At 37.7% G+C, this 18,468-nt stretch overlaps 1 protein-coding gene and 1 pseudogene across 3 annotated transcripts in view; one reads left to right on the top strand and one right to left on the bottom strand.

The window, feature by feature from the left end:
- The window catches only part of LOC122565353 (phospholipid hydroperoxide glutathione peroxidase GPX4-like), a 42,325-nt pseudogene extending 41,306 nt beyond the window's left edge, over nt 1-1,019 (top strand). Inside the window, exon 8 of the transcript XR_015751827.1 lies at nt 700-1,019. The product of XR_015751827.1 is annotated as a phospholipid hydroperoxide glutathione peroxidase GPX4-like (transcript). The remainder of the gene's footprint in view (nt 1-699) is intronic.
- A 4,061-nt stretch (nt 1,020-5,080) lies between these two features.
- Nucleotides 5,081-18,468, bottom strand: part of LOC122565355 (protein strawberry notch homolog 2-like) — a 163,860-nt gene continuing 150,472 nt past the window's right edge. For both annotated transcript variants that reach the window (XM_043721239.2, XM_043721240.2), the window contains exons 29-32: nt 17,411-17,542; nt 14,256-14,332; nt 13,041-13,231; nt 5,081-9,103 (exon numbers count right to left, since the gene is read on the bottom strand). In XM_043721239.2, coding sequence (XP_043577174.1) covers nt 8,769-9,103; nt 13,041-13,231; nt 14,256-14,332; nt 17,411-17,542 — 735 coding nt within the window. In that variant the 3' untranslated portion in view covers nt 5,081-8,768. The remainder of the gene's footprint in view (nt 9,104-13,040; nt 13,232-14,255; nt 14,333-17,410; nt 17,543-18,468) is intronic.

Raw genomic sequence — 18,468 nt, 5'->3', positions numbered from 1 at the left:
CTCCCACAAGGCAGGCAGGTGGCTGAGGAGATTTGGATTTCAGCACAGTTCAACTCATAGTTGAGCCCTGTAATCCTCATCTCATGTGCATCTACCATACCCACTCTTCCAGTATCTAGTCACCACAGTCCTAACTAATCACAAGGCTGCATTCACATTTTAAGTGATCCATCTGTCCTCTCCCCCGGTAATGGGAGAGGTTGAGAAGGAGTCCTTCACGGTAACTTAAGCCAATGCAAGGATTGAATACACTGATGTATCTTTAAAACCAGCCATTCAGCTAACTTACCCCCTCCAGTCTCCACTATACAGAAGCAGTGAACTATATTGGCAGTACAGTTGATGGGCCAAAAGGCTTTTTTTCTGCACTGTATGATTCATATTAACATTGACAGGTGTTTTAAATGCTCTGAAACCTGACCAAATAAGAAATAGCCCGCATGCTTTGGATGTACTTTTTTGTGAATTGACAATCAAATAGTAGTTCAATAAGAAAACCAGTAGTCCTCAAGTCAAAGCAAACAACTGCCATTTGAACAATTTTTATTACAATAGAGGTCAGTCAAACAAAGCTGGTACACATTATTTTGCAATTGTAAACATGAAGGTTGAATGCATCAGTCAGTCCTGGAACTTAGCAAACATTTCATGATGAGGCCATCCAGCTGAAATTTGTTTTATTGTCTTCATTTCAAACAGGTGATTGAAAAGGATCTCCTGAAGTACCTATAATTGACCAATACAAGCAGCTCATGGAAATATAACTCAATCTACTGAATTTATATCAGCCTTTCGGTCCAGCTAATGATGGTCTGCTCTTAAACCACCTGATGTGGAAAAGTGGATCTGATAAATGTGACTCGCATACCTGGTGGAAATTCTGATGTATATATCAAAATTGAGTTTCTTGGCAATAATGTATTTCAATAACTTGTCTGTAATAATTAATACTAAATAGTAACTTTAGACTGTTTTGTTGACTTTCTTGTTTTATGGCAATTAAAAAAATTATCACACTAGTTTTGGGTTGAATGCTTAATGGTTTGACTATAAAAATGGTATAGGTGAAATGAAGGGCTTTTGCCCGAAACATCAATTTTTCCTGCTCCTCTGATGCTGGCTGATTTGTGCTTTTCCAGCACCACACTATTGACTATTTTTTAAAAAAGTATGTCCTATATCTCCATATCGGAGACCCTGAAATGTGCTTTCCTTTTCCAGTAACTGTGAATCACTCCATTTGTTACTGCAGCACTTGCTAATCAGTCAGATACAAATTTCCTTGTAACCTTGGTGAATTTTGAAATTACTTTCAAATCAAACCTTGGGGTAGGAAAAGGTGTCAGTCTCTTCTGTGAGTTGACTATGTTTAAAGCTGTTTTAACTTTTATACCCAGGCAGCCAGTTCTGCCAGGTACCTAACCACTTCAACATTTAATTGAAACACCAGATAAATCATAGCTATACAAACTTGCAGTGGTTAAAATGGTGCACTGAAACAGCCAAGATAATTGTAAACAGTTTTAGCATTTTAAATGCAGACCAACAGATACATTCCAGCATAGTTTGTTTTTTAACTTTGTTTAATTTGGCATTATCTACCACAGCTGACTAATCATCCTGCTTGGTAATGCTATGTTTTATGTCTATTTGTCACCCTGACCTCAACAAGGTAACTCATTTGAAATGTCAGTGTGGCCTTAGCTTTAAAGCAGCTACAGAGAGGACACTGCCACAACCCTCTCCTAATGACCTTTTGACTTGTGTGAGAATGCTGTCAACTATAATTTGTTGATTTGCAGTTGTATAGGCTTTATGCTTGAGGCAAACTGGAAGGTGTTGTGGTTCTGTTCGCTGAGCTGGGAATTTGTGTTGCAGACGTTTCGTCCCCTGTCTAGATGACATCCTCAGTGCTTGGGAGCCTCCTGTGAAGCACTTCTGTGATGTTTCCTCCGGCATTTATAGTGATTTGTATCAGCCCCCTCCGGTTGTCAGTTTCAGCTGTCCGCTGCAGTGGCCGGTGTGCTTATTAATTGAAGTGCAATTAATAAGTACATCGACCTGGACCCAATATACCAGCCACTGCAGCGGACAGCTGAAACTAACAACCGGAAGCGGCAGATACAAATCACTATAAATGCTGGAGGAAACATCACAGAAGCGCTTCACAGGAGGCTCCCAAGCACTGAGGATGTCACCTAGGCCGGGGACAATGTCTGCAACACATTCCCAGCTGGGGTAACAGAACCACAACAACGAGCACCCGAGCTACAAATCTTCTTCTCTCAAACTTTGGAAGATAAGGTGCGGAGTGAATCTGCCTTGCTCCATGGTCTCTTGTTGACTGTAGAAATTACAAGATATCACCTTGGCCACATTGATACTATCTCTCACTTGATACTTAATGAGATTTGTCATAATTTGATTGAGGTACTTAACAAATCAAATTTTGAAGGCTAAAAGTTCTAATGGCACAACTGCTGTAGAGGTGTGTAATTTAGATCTGAGGTCTGTTAGAAAATGGATATAAAAAAAACTATGGTAACACAGAAAATACTCAAATTGAACTCAACATTTTAAATATCAGGCAGATAACAGGTATCCACTGGTCTCTAGAGACCTCAACTATTCCTTCTAAAGACTGCATGCTCCCTTGGATGGGATGAACTATGGTGATGTGCTGATAATGTGGGAATTAAAGGCAGCTAAATTCATCGCTGCTGATTACTTGAGTCGGGGGCTCTTGTGATGCCAATTGTAACATCTCAACTTCTGAATGAGGAGAGCTGGGTTTAATTCCCACCTATTCTAAAGGCATGGGATTAATTAGATCTGAACAGGTTGGTTAGAAAATAGGATCACTGGAGTAACTCTTTTTCAACATTTTTTCAGCCTGCAACTCTGTCCTCTTACAAATAATAAGTTCTTACTTCTCCCACTTTCAATCCTGCTTCTTTGATATTGTCAGCTTATTGAATAGTTGGCTTTTATACAATAAGATGAGCTTTTGAAATAGTTCACCGCTACTTGCAGGTTCCTCCTGTGACCCCATGGTATTCTTAACCAATTTTTCCTCATTGCAATCCCTGACAGTCCTCATTTCAGTTGAGGCCCTTTTTGTTACAAGTAATGTTTCCCCTTTATCCCTGGAGCCTGATTTATTAAAATGTCTGTGCCCTTGCATGGCCAGGTTCCCTTCCCATATCAAGGCCAAAGTGACCATGAACTGCCTTGAACCCCAACTTCAAGACGGTTCTAGCAGATCCTACCTGATTATTCAACTTGTGGGTCTATCACATTGATCAGTGCCTCTGCTCGTCATGACTTAACTGGTAAGTGCACAATGATGATGATGCCCTAATCTTCCACAGGCTATCACAGAAAATAACATTTCAATTACTGCACTATTTTCCTGGCTGTTACTTTGGGTCAAAATTTACACCAGGTTTCATCAGTAACACAAAAACTAGTATCTATTGTAACAATTTTAATGAGTGGGTAAACAAAATTTGGAAGTTTTAATTTTCTCACTAATTTTTCATTTTGACCATAACATCACACTGATATTTGTAGAATGATGCACAACCATCAAATTAGAAAAGCTTTTTTTTTGGTCTGTTTTCATAGGGAAATGGATGATCTTTGCAGGCTGTGTGGAGGGTTTCTCCTTTGCTGCACAAATAGTTACAACTTTCGTATTATTCAGCAGCTCCATCAGAGCTGTTTTCAGGCAGAATAGTTTTAACTCAAAAGATTCTGTTTCTCTTGGTCTCAAATTCTTTTCCCCCTCATTGTTTCACAAAGCAATGTTGTATTATGCCAGCTCAACAATATACATCAGTGGAGAGTTTAAGTTGCAAAACTCTTAGCACTTTCATTAAAGCAGTTCAATTTATAAAAAAGGAAATTTGTCTCTTGCGTGGTGAATATGAGCCAGCCAATCACCAGACTTGAGCTGCCTCAATGAAACCATGGATGGACTCTAAAAAACCCACTGGTTTATGAATGGTCTACCCCAAACTAACCATGGCCTATATCCCAGAAACATTGTGCAAAATTGCCCTGAATAACCACAACATACCCTGGAATGAAGTTGCAGGTTGCCCTGCATGACTAACCACAGCCCAATCAATACTAGAATGGAGCAGATTCCCAGACTTCTAGTAGATGGACTGTGGCCAACTCCCTAGACTAGAAATAGACGAAGACCTTGGACTGGCTGATGGAAGCCCACCCTCACTCCACTATACATGCCTCCACTTTCCTTTTGACACATCACAATGCTCTTCAGGCATGTTATTTGCTATGTAAACTACAGGCTTTTAGACCAACCTTTATGTTGATACAACACCATGCCATAACAATAATATGTACCTCATCTTTCAGATTGTCTTTTTAAATTTTATAATCACATGATCCTGCTTTGCATTCCATTCTGAAGTGGTATGTACTGTGACCATCTGCCATAAGCTATTTGCATTCCTTCTGCATAAAAGTAGTGTTCTAATACAAAAGCTACTGCTGGAGTTGTATGCTAACATCGGCCATAGAGCTGAAGCAGGTTTGTTGCCATTCTCCAGCTCGGTAGAGCAATGGATCAGGGATATTTTGTGCCTTAGTCTCCATGGTGTCTCTCACTGCAGTTGCAGACATTACAGAGAAAGTGATGGCAAGGATCATTAAGAAGGTATTGGCAGAGGTAACCATAACTAGGGAGACTTTGGTTTATTGGTGTCAGGTTTCTAAAGGGTTGAAAAGCTCCATAGGCAAAAGTTAAGTGAAAATGGGAAGAGCTCTGATGGAAAGTCATCTAGACTCGAAACAATAGCTTGCTCTCTCTCTCTCTCTATGGATGCTGTCTGACCCACTCTGATCTCCAACATTTGTTGTGTTCATTACACTTGTCATTATTGTTGCTACCTCAGTGGAAAATCACATTCCTTTATGGGTTTAAGACTTGAACAAAGGAAAAGGCAAAAGAACATTTGTACAGGGTAATAAGATACAGGTATAAGAACTGTCGATATGCATCCATTTACTGATGCAACCAAAACAAATTATATTTAACTGAGGCAATCAGTGACATAAAATTTCTTTACAGAAACTTTATTATTGTATGCTACAGAATAATACCATAAAACTTTGTAAAATGAGGATGTTTCATTATGCATACATAGACATGTAGTGCAACTGTCTTTTGGGATTTGGCAATTTACCATGAAAGCAAACTGTTCAGTTTAGTATTGGTAGACATTCGCTTACTATATTACAAGAAATTATTGCTAAACAACAAGGACACATTCAGAGACAGTGAACTGCAAGTTGTAAAAAAAGATAATTGCAGGATTTTTTTTATTTATCATAAAAATGAAAGCATGCTACTATTTTCCTCCTCTGAAAGTAGAAAATTAAGAATAATTAGTTTAAGGCACATTTTGATAATTTTTTTTTACATATATACCACTTCATTTCCTACATTTATAAATACAAATAGAAAACAGAGACAACCCAGTAAATTGTAAGTAGGCAAAAGTGCTTGCATTGTTTACAGATACCCACAGCATATACAATAGCTACAATCAATAGAACCTTATCGGTTAACAAAATAATTTATGTAAAAAAGTCAAAATGTACTGTTTAATGAACAAAAGCAACATGAATCATTTAATTCACGTAGACAACCCTGATATAAAAAGTAGAAAAGGGCCATTGGATTGGTTCCTGAGGCAAAGAGATTTCATAAGCAGGCAACTTAAGATGGTGAATACTTTGGTATTTGTGTTCTATCCTTGTTAGAATACTTGGTGAAAATAGTAATGTACGGGCACCGAAGCAAATAATATCTGGTTTCTAATATTACAGTGCATTCAAAATTTTGAATGACAGATTAATACAAATTTTTAAGTTTTACAGCAGTCCCTGAATTAAATTTGTTTAAACTTACATTAAGCCGATAGAACATTTGTAGTTGGGTGCTTTTCATTAGCAAAAATTACATACATCTTCCCTATTTCACCATCTTCTCATTGTTCCCTGTTACTTGCACACAACTATGTTAATTGTTCCTTTCTGTATATCAAGCAAACAAATACAACTGGGCTTGTGATTACGGAGAACAAATAATGCTGGAGCCAAGCTTCAAAATGAACTGAAGCAAAAAGGATTCTGACAACGATCTTACAATCCATTACATTCAGGAAGAGGAAGTGATCAAGATATGCTTTCTTTTAATCCATTAGATATCAACTATTATGACTTCAACAATTTTCCATCAATTAAAGGCTGAGTGTGTTTGGTTCTTTACTTCTAACCTACCTGTCTAATTCCCAGAACTCACTGCTCCATTCAAAGAGCTTCTCTATCAAGCAATAGCAGCATTAATATGAATACCATAATGTTTGGTTTGAATGTGTTAATCATTTATTCACAATATTAAATAGTGGCTATTACGCATTCCTCTCACACTAAATCAAGCTGTCATGTTTGTCAATTCGCCTAAACTGGTTGACAGTTAAAGGCCACTATTTTGCTCTTTGTATTGTTCCAAACCATCCTTGGTCCAAAGGTGCAATAGGTCAGTTATAACTGTGAACTATTACTTTTATTTTATTGAGCTTCTATTTGCTTGAATTTATATCCACCAGAACTCTGGAGTCATCAGCAGGAATGGATATATCAAACTATGTTTAGGCACTGGATTAGTTATCTTGGGTATTGTAACCCTTACCTGCTTAAAAAGAAATTAGTGAATCTCACAAAATTCACAAGCTGAGCATCAGCCTTGAATAAAGTGATTTATAGAGTACATGCATGTCAGTTTAACTAAAAAATTGTGATGCAGATTTTAGGCAAATCTTATGATAGCAATTATGTCAGATCCTAATTTCAATCTATAAAAAAATGACTTCTTAAATATCACCATTCTGATTCTGCCATGTTTCAGTATGTATATCCACTGGATCGAGATAACTTTCCTGTACCTGAGTTAAGTAATGCAAGGGTGTGAGAAACCAATGCAAGGGTTACGAAAGAACTGAACTGCTTCTTGTCCCCAATGATTACTCCCAGTTTTGAATGGCAGGACAATGAAAGGAACTTTTTACCTATAAGCAAGGAACCAGGCTTTCATAAAGTAATCTTTAGGTCACTCCAAATGAATCAGTAGGTTTACAGTACCAATACTGACAATATTCTGAGCAACAGATTTCACTTTACAAGAAACTTCCAGCATGGAGTCATTTACTTTAAAAAGTTGCATATTTTTCCAACCATTGCAGCTCCTTTGCTCTACAACGGTATTGCTAGTGAATTACTGAATGACTGAAGAACAGAAAGATTTCTGCTGCATTTTTCTGAAGGAACAGTGATTAGTAAGAGGAGATTAGTGCAGTGTAACCTGCAGGGTAGACATGAATGGAGAGAGGGAGAAAAAGCCATAAAAACAACATTTAAAAAGGATAAAAATAAATAAAATGACAAAATATGACTTTATTTCTTTTTTTTTAAAATGAAGTAAAGCAAATTAAGACGGTTTTTCTGCCAGAATTCACATTCTTGTCAAATCAGTTATGTTTTGAACACACAACCAAGTTACTCTTCTGTCTCCAACTGACTTTCAATTTTCCAACATGGTTCCTTACAAGATTCAGACAGAACAATCTGACTTAATTTGCTTTAACTTCAATTAAAATCAAGGGCTGTAAACTTTCTCAATCATCTGGAGTGGCTCTATACAAGAGTGACGATTCCAGGTTAAAGTAAATATTTCAAGGGGGACATATATAAGCATATAACAATACTTTAACCAGCAATTTCTGTAACTACACTCTTATAAGCTATTGCATAGTTGTTCCAATATAGTTAAAGACATGACTAACATCCTTAAGTCAGAAAGTTTGTAACTCTGTGGATGCATACATCATGTCTTGCTGCTTTCCACAACATATATTTATACCACATGCTTAAAATATATAATTTAGAAATAAATTTACATCTTTATGATACTACAAGTGTGGCAATAAGAAACATATCACCACAGTTACCAGACCATGTGTGGTATAAAACTGTTACAATCTTTTTAAAAGATGGCAGAGTTTATATATTTATATACTTGTACATTACAATGTTGCACTTTGTTAAAGCATATTAATTGTACATGAACAGTTTACTGCACTGTAATCACACTGCTGTTAAGTGCTTATTTAAGCCCCCCAAAAAAACGTTTTAGATAAAAGAACAGCAGTTGCTCGACAGCAGAGAAAATTATACTCTATCTTGGAAATACAGCTTTTTGAGCAGGTTCCCAAATGAAATGGCAGATGTTGGGAAAGCTGGTTTTCTGTTTCATTAGGTTGGGGTGAACTTTATTTTCCAACCATTGAACCTTATTATCTGTTATTTTATACAATTCGCCCTTCTCGTAGGTTTTTGATTGTGCAAATCCAGAGGTCTCATCCAATATCCAGGTGTAAATGAGCAAGTGCTTGATTGATTACAACAGTACCAAAAATACAATGCGAGAAGGAAAGAACCATGTCAGCTTCTGATAACGCCATATCAAAGATTCAAAGGTTGAAGAAATTCATCTTCAAAGTTCCTAACCTTCAAGAAAATTGTCAAAAAAAGCAGCCTTGTCTCAGTTGGATCTTTAAATGCAGGCAGTGTCACTGAAGGGGTGAATCTATGACTTGTCAATTTTCAGCCTGCATGAGAAGGATTTTGACTGGAGTCAGGCACTTTATTAGAGCAGTATTCTAGTCTCCTGCTATTCAGCCAGCTTCCCAGAGGTGCGATGGTTGGCCATACTGAATAACACTTTGCCGATCTTGATTTAGCATTTGCTCCTGCTCTCCAAACGCATCATAATCATGTCCTAACAGCTCTTGTAAAACTTGAACAGGGTCGAAAGTATCTGTTAAAATCTGAGTGTTGTTAGTGAATGCTTGTTCTACAGATAAACTACTCTGTGCTTCACTTTGACATATTTGTAGTACTTGGTTTGCCAGCAGCTGCCGACTCTCCTCCTGCTTCTTCTTTACTGCCATGTCCATTTTCTTCAGCTCATTAACAACAGCATAAACACAGGCTTCAGGAATCTTTATACCTGCAGAAAACAGGAGAATGCATGTTTGCTTAGCTTAGTGAACAATTATTGCTGAACTCAACTCTGCCAGAAAATAGTTTTATAATTGATAGCAACTGCCCAATCACAGTAAGCACTGCAGTATATCTTGCATGACTTGATGCAGTTAATTGTATTATATGGTTGCTTGATGACTTAAAGCATTTAGGTTTGTGGACTAGAAACTATAAACAGGCTCACTGGGGTCTCCATCGTCTGTTTAGAGAGCTTCCCCTAACAATTCTGTGGCTGGATTGAAAGTGAAACTTTGCTACTGGATTGATAGGTGACTGGTAATGGTACTGGAACAATAACCTACAGATCATATGTTTATATCTGTTTATTTAGTGAACTGGTATCAAACAAATGACCACAAAAGCTGCCTCAACATCATTTGGTTTACTGTGATCCTTCAGGGAAAGTAACTGTAGGACGAATGGAAGAAATGGCAGGGTATTTAGAAAAGCCTAATGCAATTAAACACAGTTAACATGATTCTGTGAATGAGAATTCACATCTAACCTATTTGCAAACATTCTGAGGATTTCACAAGCAAAGTTGAGAAAAAGAGAACTGGAATATGTAGCACATTTGAATTTCCAGGAGGCATTCAATAAGATGCCACAGAGAAGGGTTAGTGCACAATGTAGAAACTAATGGCAAGGGGAGAAGCGTCATAGGATGAATTGAGAACTGGTTAACATATAGAAGACAGCGTCAGGATTAATGGGTCCTTTGGAAAGATGCCACAAGGTTCAGTCCAAGGGCCTCAATTACTGTCTACATTAATGATTTGGAAAGAGAGTGCAGAGTGTAATCTATTCAAATGTGCTGACAATCCAAAAATAGAGGGGGGGGCGGGGGCATATTTTGCAGTGACAGGATAAAGAATCTGCAAGGGGATTTAAATAGATTGAGAAACTGGACAAAAATCAGGTCAGTAGAGTGAGAAAGTGAGAAGTCTTGCACTTTCATTGGAAGAATCAAAAGACAGAACATTGTTTGAATGGAGAGATTCTCCAGAAAGGTGCAGCACAAAGGGGTTTGGATGGTTTTCTGTATGCAACGTAAGTAGCATAGAGCGGCAGGGTAGGCTTGATAGGGGTAGTAGTGAGCCATTTTGCCTATTTTTTATATTCTTATAGAAGTAGCTTCAGTCTTGTTCTCAGACCCTCAAAAGGGGCCAAACAGACCTTGTCAGGAGAATTATGACTGAGCAATAAATATCATGCACAACCCAAGAACAAAAAAAGTCATGAGCCACTGGGAGTCTGGATCACAAATTAATGAATTTTGTGTTCTCACGAATGCTCAGAAATTCTATGATATAGGAATGCAAAACACTGGGATATGTTCAGATATAACACCTGCCTCTGATTCTCTAGACAAGGAGTACCAGTTAAAGTTTACGAGCATGTGGTGGAGTCCTTTGTCCAGAGGGAAACTAACTCTTCTCCAAACATTCCATTCTCAGCATGCACTTGGAAAATAATGCCACGATCTTCAGAGGCTATGCCTCAAACATAGTATTCTCTTTCTTGTATTTCTTTGAAGAGGTGACAAAGTTGATTGATGAGGGAAGGGATGTAGATGTCATATATATGGACTTGAGTAAGGCATTTGATAAGGTTCCCCATGGTAGGCTGATGAAGAAGGTGAAGTTGCATGGGGTCCAGGGTGTTCTAGCTAGATGGACAGAGAACTGGTTGGGCAACAGGAGACAGAGAGTAGTAGTGGAAGGGAGCTTCTCAAAATGGAGACCTGTGACCAGTGGTGTCCCAGAGAGCCATGCTGGGACCACTGTTTGTGATACACATAAATGATTTGGAGGAAGGTATAGGTTGCCTCATTAGCAAGTTTGTAAATAACACTTAGATTGGTGGAGTAGCAGATAGTGAAGGGGACTGTCAGAGAATACAGCAGAATATAGATAGATTAGAGAGTTGGGCAGAGAAATGGCAGATGGAGTTCAATCCGGACAAATGTGAGGTGATGCATTTTGCAACATGTAATTCCAGAGTGAACTATACAGTAAATGGAAAGGTGCTGGGGAAAATTGATGTACAGAGATATCTGGGTGTTCAGGTCCATTGTTCTCTGAAGGTGGCAATGCAGGACAGTAGAGTGGTCAAGGCAGCATACGGCATGCCTTCCTTCATCGGATGGGGTAATGAGTACAAGAGTTGGCAGGTCATGTTACAGTTGTATAAGACTTTAGTTTGGCCACATTTGGAATACTGCATACAGTTCTGGTCACCACGTTACCAAAAGGTTATAGATGTTTTGGAGAGGGTGCAGAGGAGGTTCACCAGGATGAAGAGAGGTTGAGTAGATTAAGATTATTTTCATTGGAAAGGAGGTGATTGAGGGCAGACTTGATTGAGGCCTACAAAATCACGAGGGGTGCAGACAGGGTGAATAGCAAGAAACTTTTCCCCCAGAGTGCAGGACTCAATTACTAGGGGTCACGAGTTCAAAGTGAGAGGGGAAAAGTTTAGGGTAGATATCGGTGGAAAGTTCTTTATGCAGAGGGTGGTGGGTGCCTGGAAAGCGTTGCCAGCAGAGGTGGTAGGGGTGGGAACAATAGTGTCATTTAAGATGTATCCAGACAGATACATGAATTGGCAGGGAGCAGAGGGATACAGGTCCTTAGAAAATAGACAGCAGATTTAGATAGAGGATCTGGATCAGTGCAGGCTTGGAGGGCCAAAGGGCCTGTTCTTGTGCTGTAATGTTCTTTTGTTCTATTTATAGTACAAATATTTGTGAATGGGTGAATTCAGTAACTACAATGAAATTCTTCTATTAGCTTTGTTGATTAATGAATTAGCAAGAGTGTTTGACAGATTATATTTGGAGACTGGTTAGCACTGCTGCCTCACAGCACCAGGGACCCAGATTCAATTCCAGCCTTGGGTGACTGTTCAAACTCCACGCATAGACATTCTCCCCGTGCCTGCGTGGGTTTCCTCCGGGTGCTCCGGTTTCCTCCCACAATCCAAAGATGTGCAGGTTAGGTGAATTGACCATGTTAAATTGCCCATAGTGTTCAGGGTTAGGTGCATTAGTCAGGGGTAAATATAGGATAATAGGATGGGGGAATGGGTCTGGGTCGGTTACTCTTCGGAGGGTCAGTGTGGACTTGTTGGGCTGAAGAGCCTGTCTCCACAGAGAAGGGATTCTATGAATTCTATGAAAATACAAGTGAATTTGAACCAAAGTATTCTGCCAGATTTGAGACTCTAGTGCACTCAAAACATGCACAAGTACTGGGAATACTGTTTGTTAGGGGATGAATCAGTGCAAGTTTGTACAAAAATAAGCAAACGTCCCACCAATTACTCCACCAAGGGACAAGTTGGTATATAAACAAATTTGGATGTAGGTTTGCTCACTGAGCTGGAAGGTTTGTTTTCAGACATTTCGTCACCATACTATGTAACATCATCAGTGAGCCTCTGGATGAAGCACTGTTGGCATGGCCTGCTTTCAATTTATGTTTAGGTTTCCTTGCGTTAATGATGTCATTTTCTGTGGGGATATAATTTCCTGTTCCTTTTCTCAGAGGGAGGTAAATGGAATCCAAGTCAATGTATTTGTTGATAGACATTGATTTGGATCCCATTTACCACCCGCTGAGAAAAAGAACAGGAAATGACGTCACCACGGAAATAACATCATCAACCCAAAGAAACCTAAACACAAATAGAAAGTCGGCCATGCCACCAGCGCGTCATCCGGAGGCTCAATGATGTTACCTAGTATGGTGATGAAACGTCTGAAAACAAACTTTTCAGCTCAGCGAGCAAACCTACATCCAGCACCTCAACCTAAGCTACAAATCTTCTCAAAACTCGATAATCAAATTTATTTGCAGAATATCTCAAATTCAATCCCTGAAAATTAAACATTTACTTACCAACTTGCTTTCTCTGGTCCTTGGTTTTTAGACGCACAATTTGCAAGTGACTAGAACTTGTAACATCAGACATAATGTTTCCAACTTTGTTCCAAACCCTTAGAAGAGCCCCGCACAACATGTAGTAATGGCGCAACCGCATTCCTTGGACACACTCCTTCCCTTGTTGCACTATTTTACACTTCCCATTCCTGTCAATGACCAAACATGTGTTATTTTAGCATGCATAACACTTCCCATGATCTGTTTTGAATTGGCATACAATAATAATGTCCTATCATGTGTAGTAGGAATGAGGGAGAAGACGATCATAAAGTGCCACAATAATTATATACCAATTGTACCAAGATATAATGATTGACTTGATTCAGAAATCATAACATTCCTATGTGCACCAATTTAACAGATAAAATTATTAATAGTTTGGTTAAAAAATAAGGGCAAAGATCAGTTGTACATCAGTTAAGCAAATAGACTCTAATACTGAACATAGTAATGTGTAATCTTTCATGTTTAACCAGATCCATCATGCAGAATGCAATGATGTAGGCACCCACACTATATAACAGAATTTGTGCTGAGCGAATCACACCCAGATTAAATATCAGCCAACAGAAAGAAATTGGTGTGGGTGGATAGAACAGCACCCAGGATCATCAAGATTGAATTTTTTTTTTGATTTGGTTGCTATGCTGATAATTTTGAAATCTGTAAATCCATGATCAAATAAAAAAAACTTATACAATGATCAAAAATACTTTAAGTTTACAAAATGGTAAATATGAAAATAAATATGTAAATAATAGAAATTAAAGAGAATATAAAAATGATAAGACTCTTTTCACATTGTGGTAATTTAATCCTAGTTTATGTGCTTTTTGCAAACATGAAAATAGTGCTCACTCAAAATAGATATTCACGACTCTAGTTTTTATTATCCTTCAAAGCTGAATGTGTACAATAAATACGCACCTTCAGTATATAGGAAATATCAAATTACATCACACAATACAATTGAAAGAGTTTTGGAAAGCTTTAATGGTTGTTTGAAACAAACATATGTCAAAGAGTTGCAAAAAGATCTGAGAAGCAATAAAAACGGATTTGTCATCTGAACTACGATATTAATTACCTTATTAAAGTAACTTCTCTACACTAAGTTAACTTTTGAAGGACTAATTATGAACCATTTCATTTGAACTAGCAAAGCCTTACCAAGCTGCGTGACTGCATTTTCTGAATGAGAAACTATACAGGTTTTGCCAAATTTCTTTGGCTTCTTCTGGTTCAACCTAAAATACATAAAGAAAATAAGCAATAATAAAGTTTTAAATTAAAATTGCACAACTGCTTAAAATAAAGCTAAACGACTATTTTTCTCTTTCTTTAGTTTGTTTTGTAGAATTGAAAACGTGTCAATAATTAATACAAAACAATTACAATTGGAAAGTCAAAAATTCAAATAAAAAGTAGTGCTAGTAGAGAAAGTTTAGTTATTTTTTATAATCCACACGAGAGTTAACTACGAGCATTTAATTAAATGTATAAAATTGATTGTTGATTCTTTTAAAATATATTTAAAGTACTCTTAGCAAGGATAATCTTTAACATCCTATGATACCCACTCAAACCTCATGACATTAAATTGCTTCAGAATTAAATCATTTTTGTGAAAAGTAAAATGGTGATTTAAATTTGTGTAGAACATAACTAAGATGTTCAAATATTAACAATATTAAATAAGATTTTCAGAATATCAGTACTAACATTTAACAGTGACTGGAAAGACAAGGTGGCGAGTTATCTTGCTGACGATGAAGCAACCCAAATGCAAGCCAACAACAAATTTACCTGTGACAGTCTCAGGGTTAAAGGTCTGTTACTCTATTCCTCCTTCAAAAACATGTTCCTAATCATTAGCTTCGGTTACTGCAAGTTGACAACTGCTTTATTTCTAGTGCCAAATGCAGTTTTATTTTACAATGTTTAGATAGCAGTATTTGCAAGTCTTTAAATTTTCCAAATTTTCTATGACTTCCTTCTGTTTGCATTCCTCACAGCCACAATGTAACTGCACATTGGGAAGCGTGTCAAAGTTGCACTGATCAGAGACTTTAAATTTTATATTTCCCCTGTAGTATAAGGTAATAGTTTTTTGCATTTGTTAAGTACATTTTCCTGATAGTTTAGGTGAGTAAAGGTGTGAAGGGGATTTTGTCATGGGCAGAAATCAGGGATAAATATTCACAACTTTATTGTTGCAACAGGTATTTGTACAGAACCATTACTTCAAATGGGAGACACATCTGGCGACAAGAGATTATATATTATTTACTAACTCACATTACTTTAGTTATCTTCACAATTTTAATTGTTTTGACAGAATAGCTTGAGTTTTTGCATTTACATTCCAAGAACAAAGATTTGTTGGGGAATTAGTATGAAAAGTTGGTTGCTTTGGTCCAAATATTGCTTATCTGTCTCTGAGAGAATTGTTACATAGCAGAGAAAACAGCTGATCAAATGCCACTTACTTATTTTACCATGATTAAAGATATTGAAATTAGTTTGGTTGTCTATGTTGGTCAAACACTTGGATGCAATGACATAATTTGTATCAAACTACTGCAAAAATATAAACATATCTCTTGTTCTTGATATGTTTGCCTTGAAGACAACTGACATTTTCTTTTACAAACTTCACTTAAAAATGTTCTTCCCTGGACATACTGTCTGTACTTTAAATTTTACAGATCCGTAATCCATACAGCTGAATGCTTTTTGAATATTTACTGTATTCATGGTGCTAGCTATGGCTCAGTTGGTAGCATTGCTACCTCTCAGTCACAAGATTCTAGATCCAAGTCCCACTTCAGCTGTTGAGTAGAAAATAAGAACTACATAAGAACCAGGAGTAGGAGTAGGCCACCTGGCCCTTCGAGCCTGCTCCACCATTCAACAACATCATGGCTGATCTTTTCGTGGACTCAGTTCCACTCACCTGTGCTCTTATCATATCCCTTAATTCCTTTATTGTTCAAAAAAAAAATCTATCTTAGTTTTAAAAATGTTTACTGATGTAGTGTCAATTACTTCACTGGGAGGAAATTCAATAAATTCGAAACCCTCTGGGTGAAGAAGTTCCTTCTCAATTCAGTCCTAAATCTAGTCCCTCTAACCTTGAGACTATGCCATCTTGTCCTAATTTCACCTGCCAGTGGAAACATCCTCTCTACTTTATCTTGTCTATTCCTTTCATAATTTTGTTTCTATTTTTCTAAATTCTAATGAATATAATCCCAGACTACTCAGTCTCACCTCATAAACTAACCCTCTCAACTCCAGAATCAATGTAACCAACCTCCTCTGCACCCCCTCTAGTACCAGTACATCTTACTCAAATAAGGAGACCAAAACTGCGTGCGGCACTCCAGGTGTGGCCTCACCAGCACCATGCACAGCTGCAACATAATCTCTCTGCTTTTAAACTCAATCCCTTTACAATAAGGGAGAATCGAAGTTAACACTCAGTGTAAATCTGAGTGAACACTGCACTGTTGGAGGTGCTGTCTTTTGGATGAGACATTAAACCAAGGCCACATCTGTCTGCTTGAATCATTATAAAAGACTTTACAGCACCATTCTGAATAGGAACTGAGGAGTTATCCCTCAATGAACACGACAAAAACAGATTATCTGGTCAGGATCATATTGCTGTTTGAGGGAGTTTGCTGGATGCGTACTGGATGCCATCTCAAAAACACCTTTTGGAGTGTAGTCACATTGGCTGTAAAGATGCATTGTGTCATTCAATACTCCTGAAAGGCACTGTATAAATACACATTTCTATCTGGGATAATGGGAGCCATAGAGCATGGAAACAGACCTTTTAGTCTAAATTGTCCATGCCGACCAAGTTTTCCAAACTAAACTCGTCCCAATTGCCTGCGTTTGATCTATAGCCCTGTTTTTTAAACATTGTGACTGTACCACTTCCTCTGGCAGTTCACTGCACACATGAACCACCTGCTGTGTGAAAAAGATACTCTTCCGCTCCCTTTTACATCTTTCTCCGCTCACCTTAAACCTATGCTCTCTAGGTTTGAACTTCCCAACTTAAGGGAAAAGACCTTTGCTATTCACCTTATCTATGCCTCTCATGATTTTATAAATCTCTATAAGGTCAGCCTTCAGCTCCCAATGCTCCAGTGAAAAAAACACATTAGAATAAACAGTATTAAAAAAAACACTTGATGTTCACATGTCCGAGCTCACGCAATCTAATGACAGCAACTCAACTTACTAAAGAGTGAGGCAACTTCTCATTGACTGAATTTTGCATATAACTAAAACAAAAGACCAATACTCACTCTTTTGTATTTCTTCCTTAAGTTATCAAAACTTTCTGGTTGTATTTGTTTGCCAATATTTGGTTTATACAACACATAATGCTTCACAGTGATTTGCTCAGCCAAAAGTGCAAAAGGCTCATTTCCTCTAAGCTGTAAGAGAAAAAAATGCATTAGAAATGTCTGAAGATACAAGATATCAGCTTAAGAACCAGTGAAAAACATGTAGGATTGGAGAGCACTTTGGCATAAAAACACCATAATCTCATTGTGAAGCAAAAATAACTCTACAATCTTAGTAAAATCATTTGCTTTTCCACACAAATAAAAAAAACTTCAAATTCTCAGACAAATATTCAAATTTTATGTTATTATTCACTGATAAAGTGAAATAGCACTACCATCAGTTAAAGGTTATTTGTTAATATTATACATTTCCTCTCATTACACAATAGGCCAATTGAAACTCTGGTAAGTTAGTGGCTCTATATTCAGAGTACCGCAGAAGGCCAAACTGTCTTGCTCAGATTCTGCCCAAACTATTTTGTCCAGTGCCTTTACAACGGTAGGCAGTTACCTCATTAAATTATACAAATTTAGGTTCCTATGATGTACAAAAGTAATGGATAATGAAGTATGAATGGGTGAAGTGCATATCGTGCATGCTTCATTGCTTCATGTCAAGCACACAGTCCTTAAACAGTTAGAGGCTGCTTGCAAAGTAGCCCAGATGATTTCTTTCAGCGGTGCCTAAGGGAGCTGTACTGACTTGCTTGTGTCCAAAATTAAACATATCCAGGCCACTTCCGGCTCAACAAAGGTACCTCGTACACCTATGCTCACCCCTACCCATCAAGCATCAAAAGTTGGCTGGACCAATGTGACAATCTAACAATGTTCTGCCCTATCACAATCAAAGACTTGCAGTAAGTTACATGTTTTTCCTTTATTATTTTGTGCCATGACAGTCAGGTCCAGGCCTCCAAATGGCTCAGACCCTTTGCTGCGATTAAATGCAGGAAGTATGCATGCTCTGAATGCTGCCACACATTGCTTGATAATGAAAATCAGCCATCGTA

The sequence above is a fragment of the Chiloscyllium plagiosum genome, unplaced genomic scaffold (assembly GCF_037043375.1).
Source record: "Chiloscyllium plagiosum isolate Xiang-an unplaced genomic scaffold, Cpla_swu_hap1 HiC_scaffold_28, whole genome shotgun sequence".
In the NCBI taxonomy this organism is placed as follows: domain Eukaryota; kingdom Metazoa; phylum Chordata; class Chondrichthyes; order Orectolobiformes; family Hemiscylliidae; genus Chiloscyllium; species Chiloscyllium plagiosum.
This window is presented reverse-complemented; position numbering and strand designations above follow the sequence as displayed.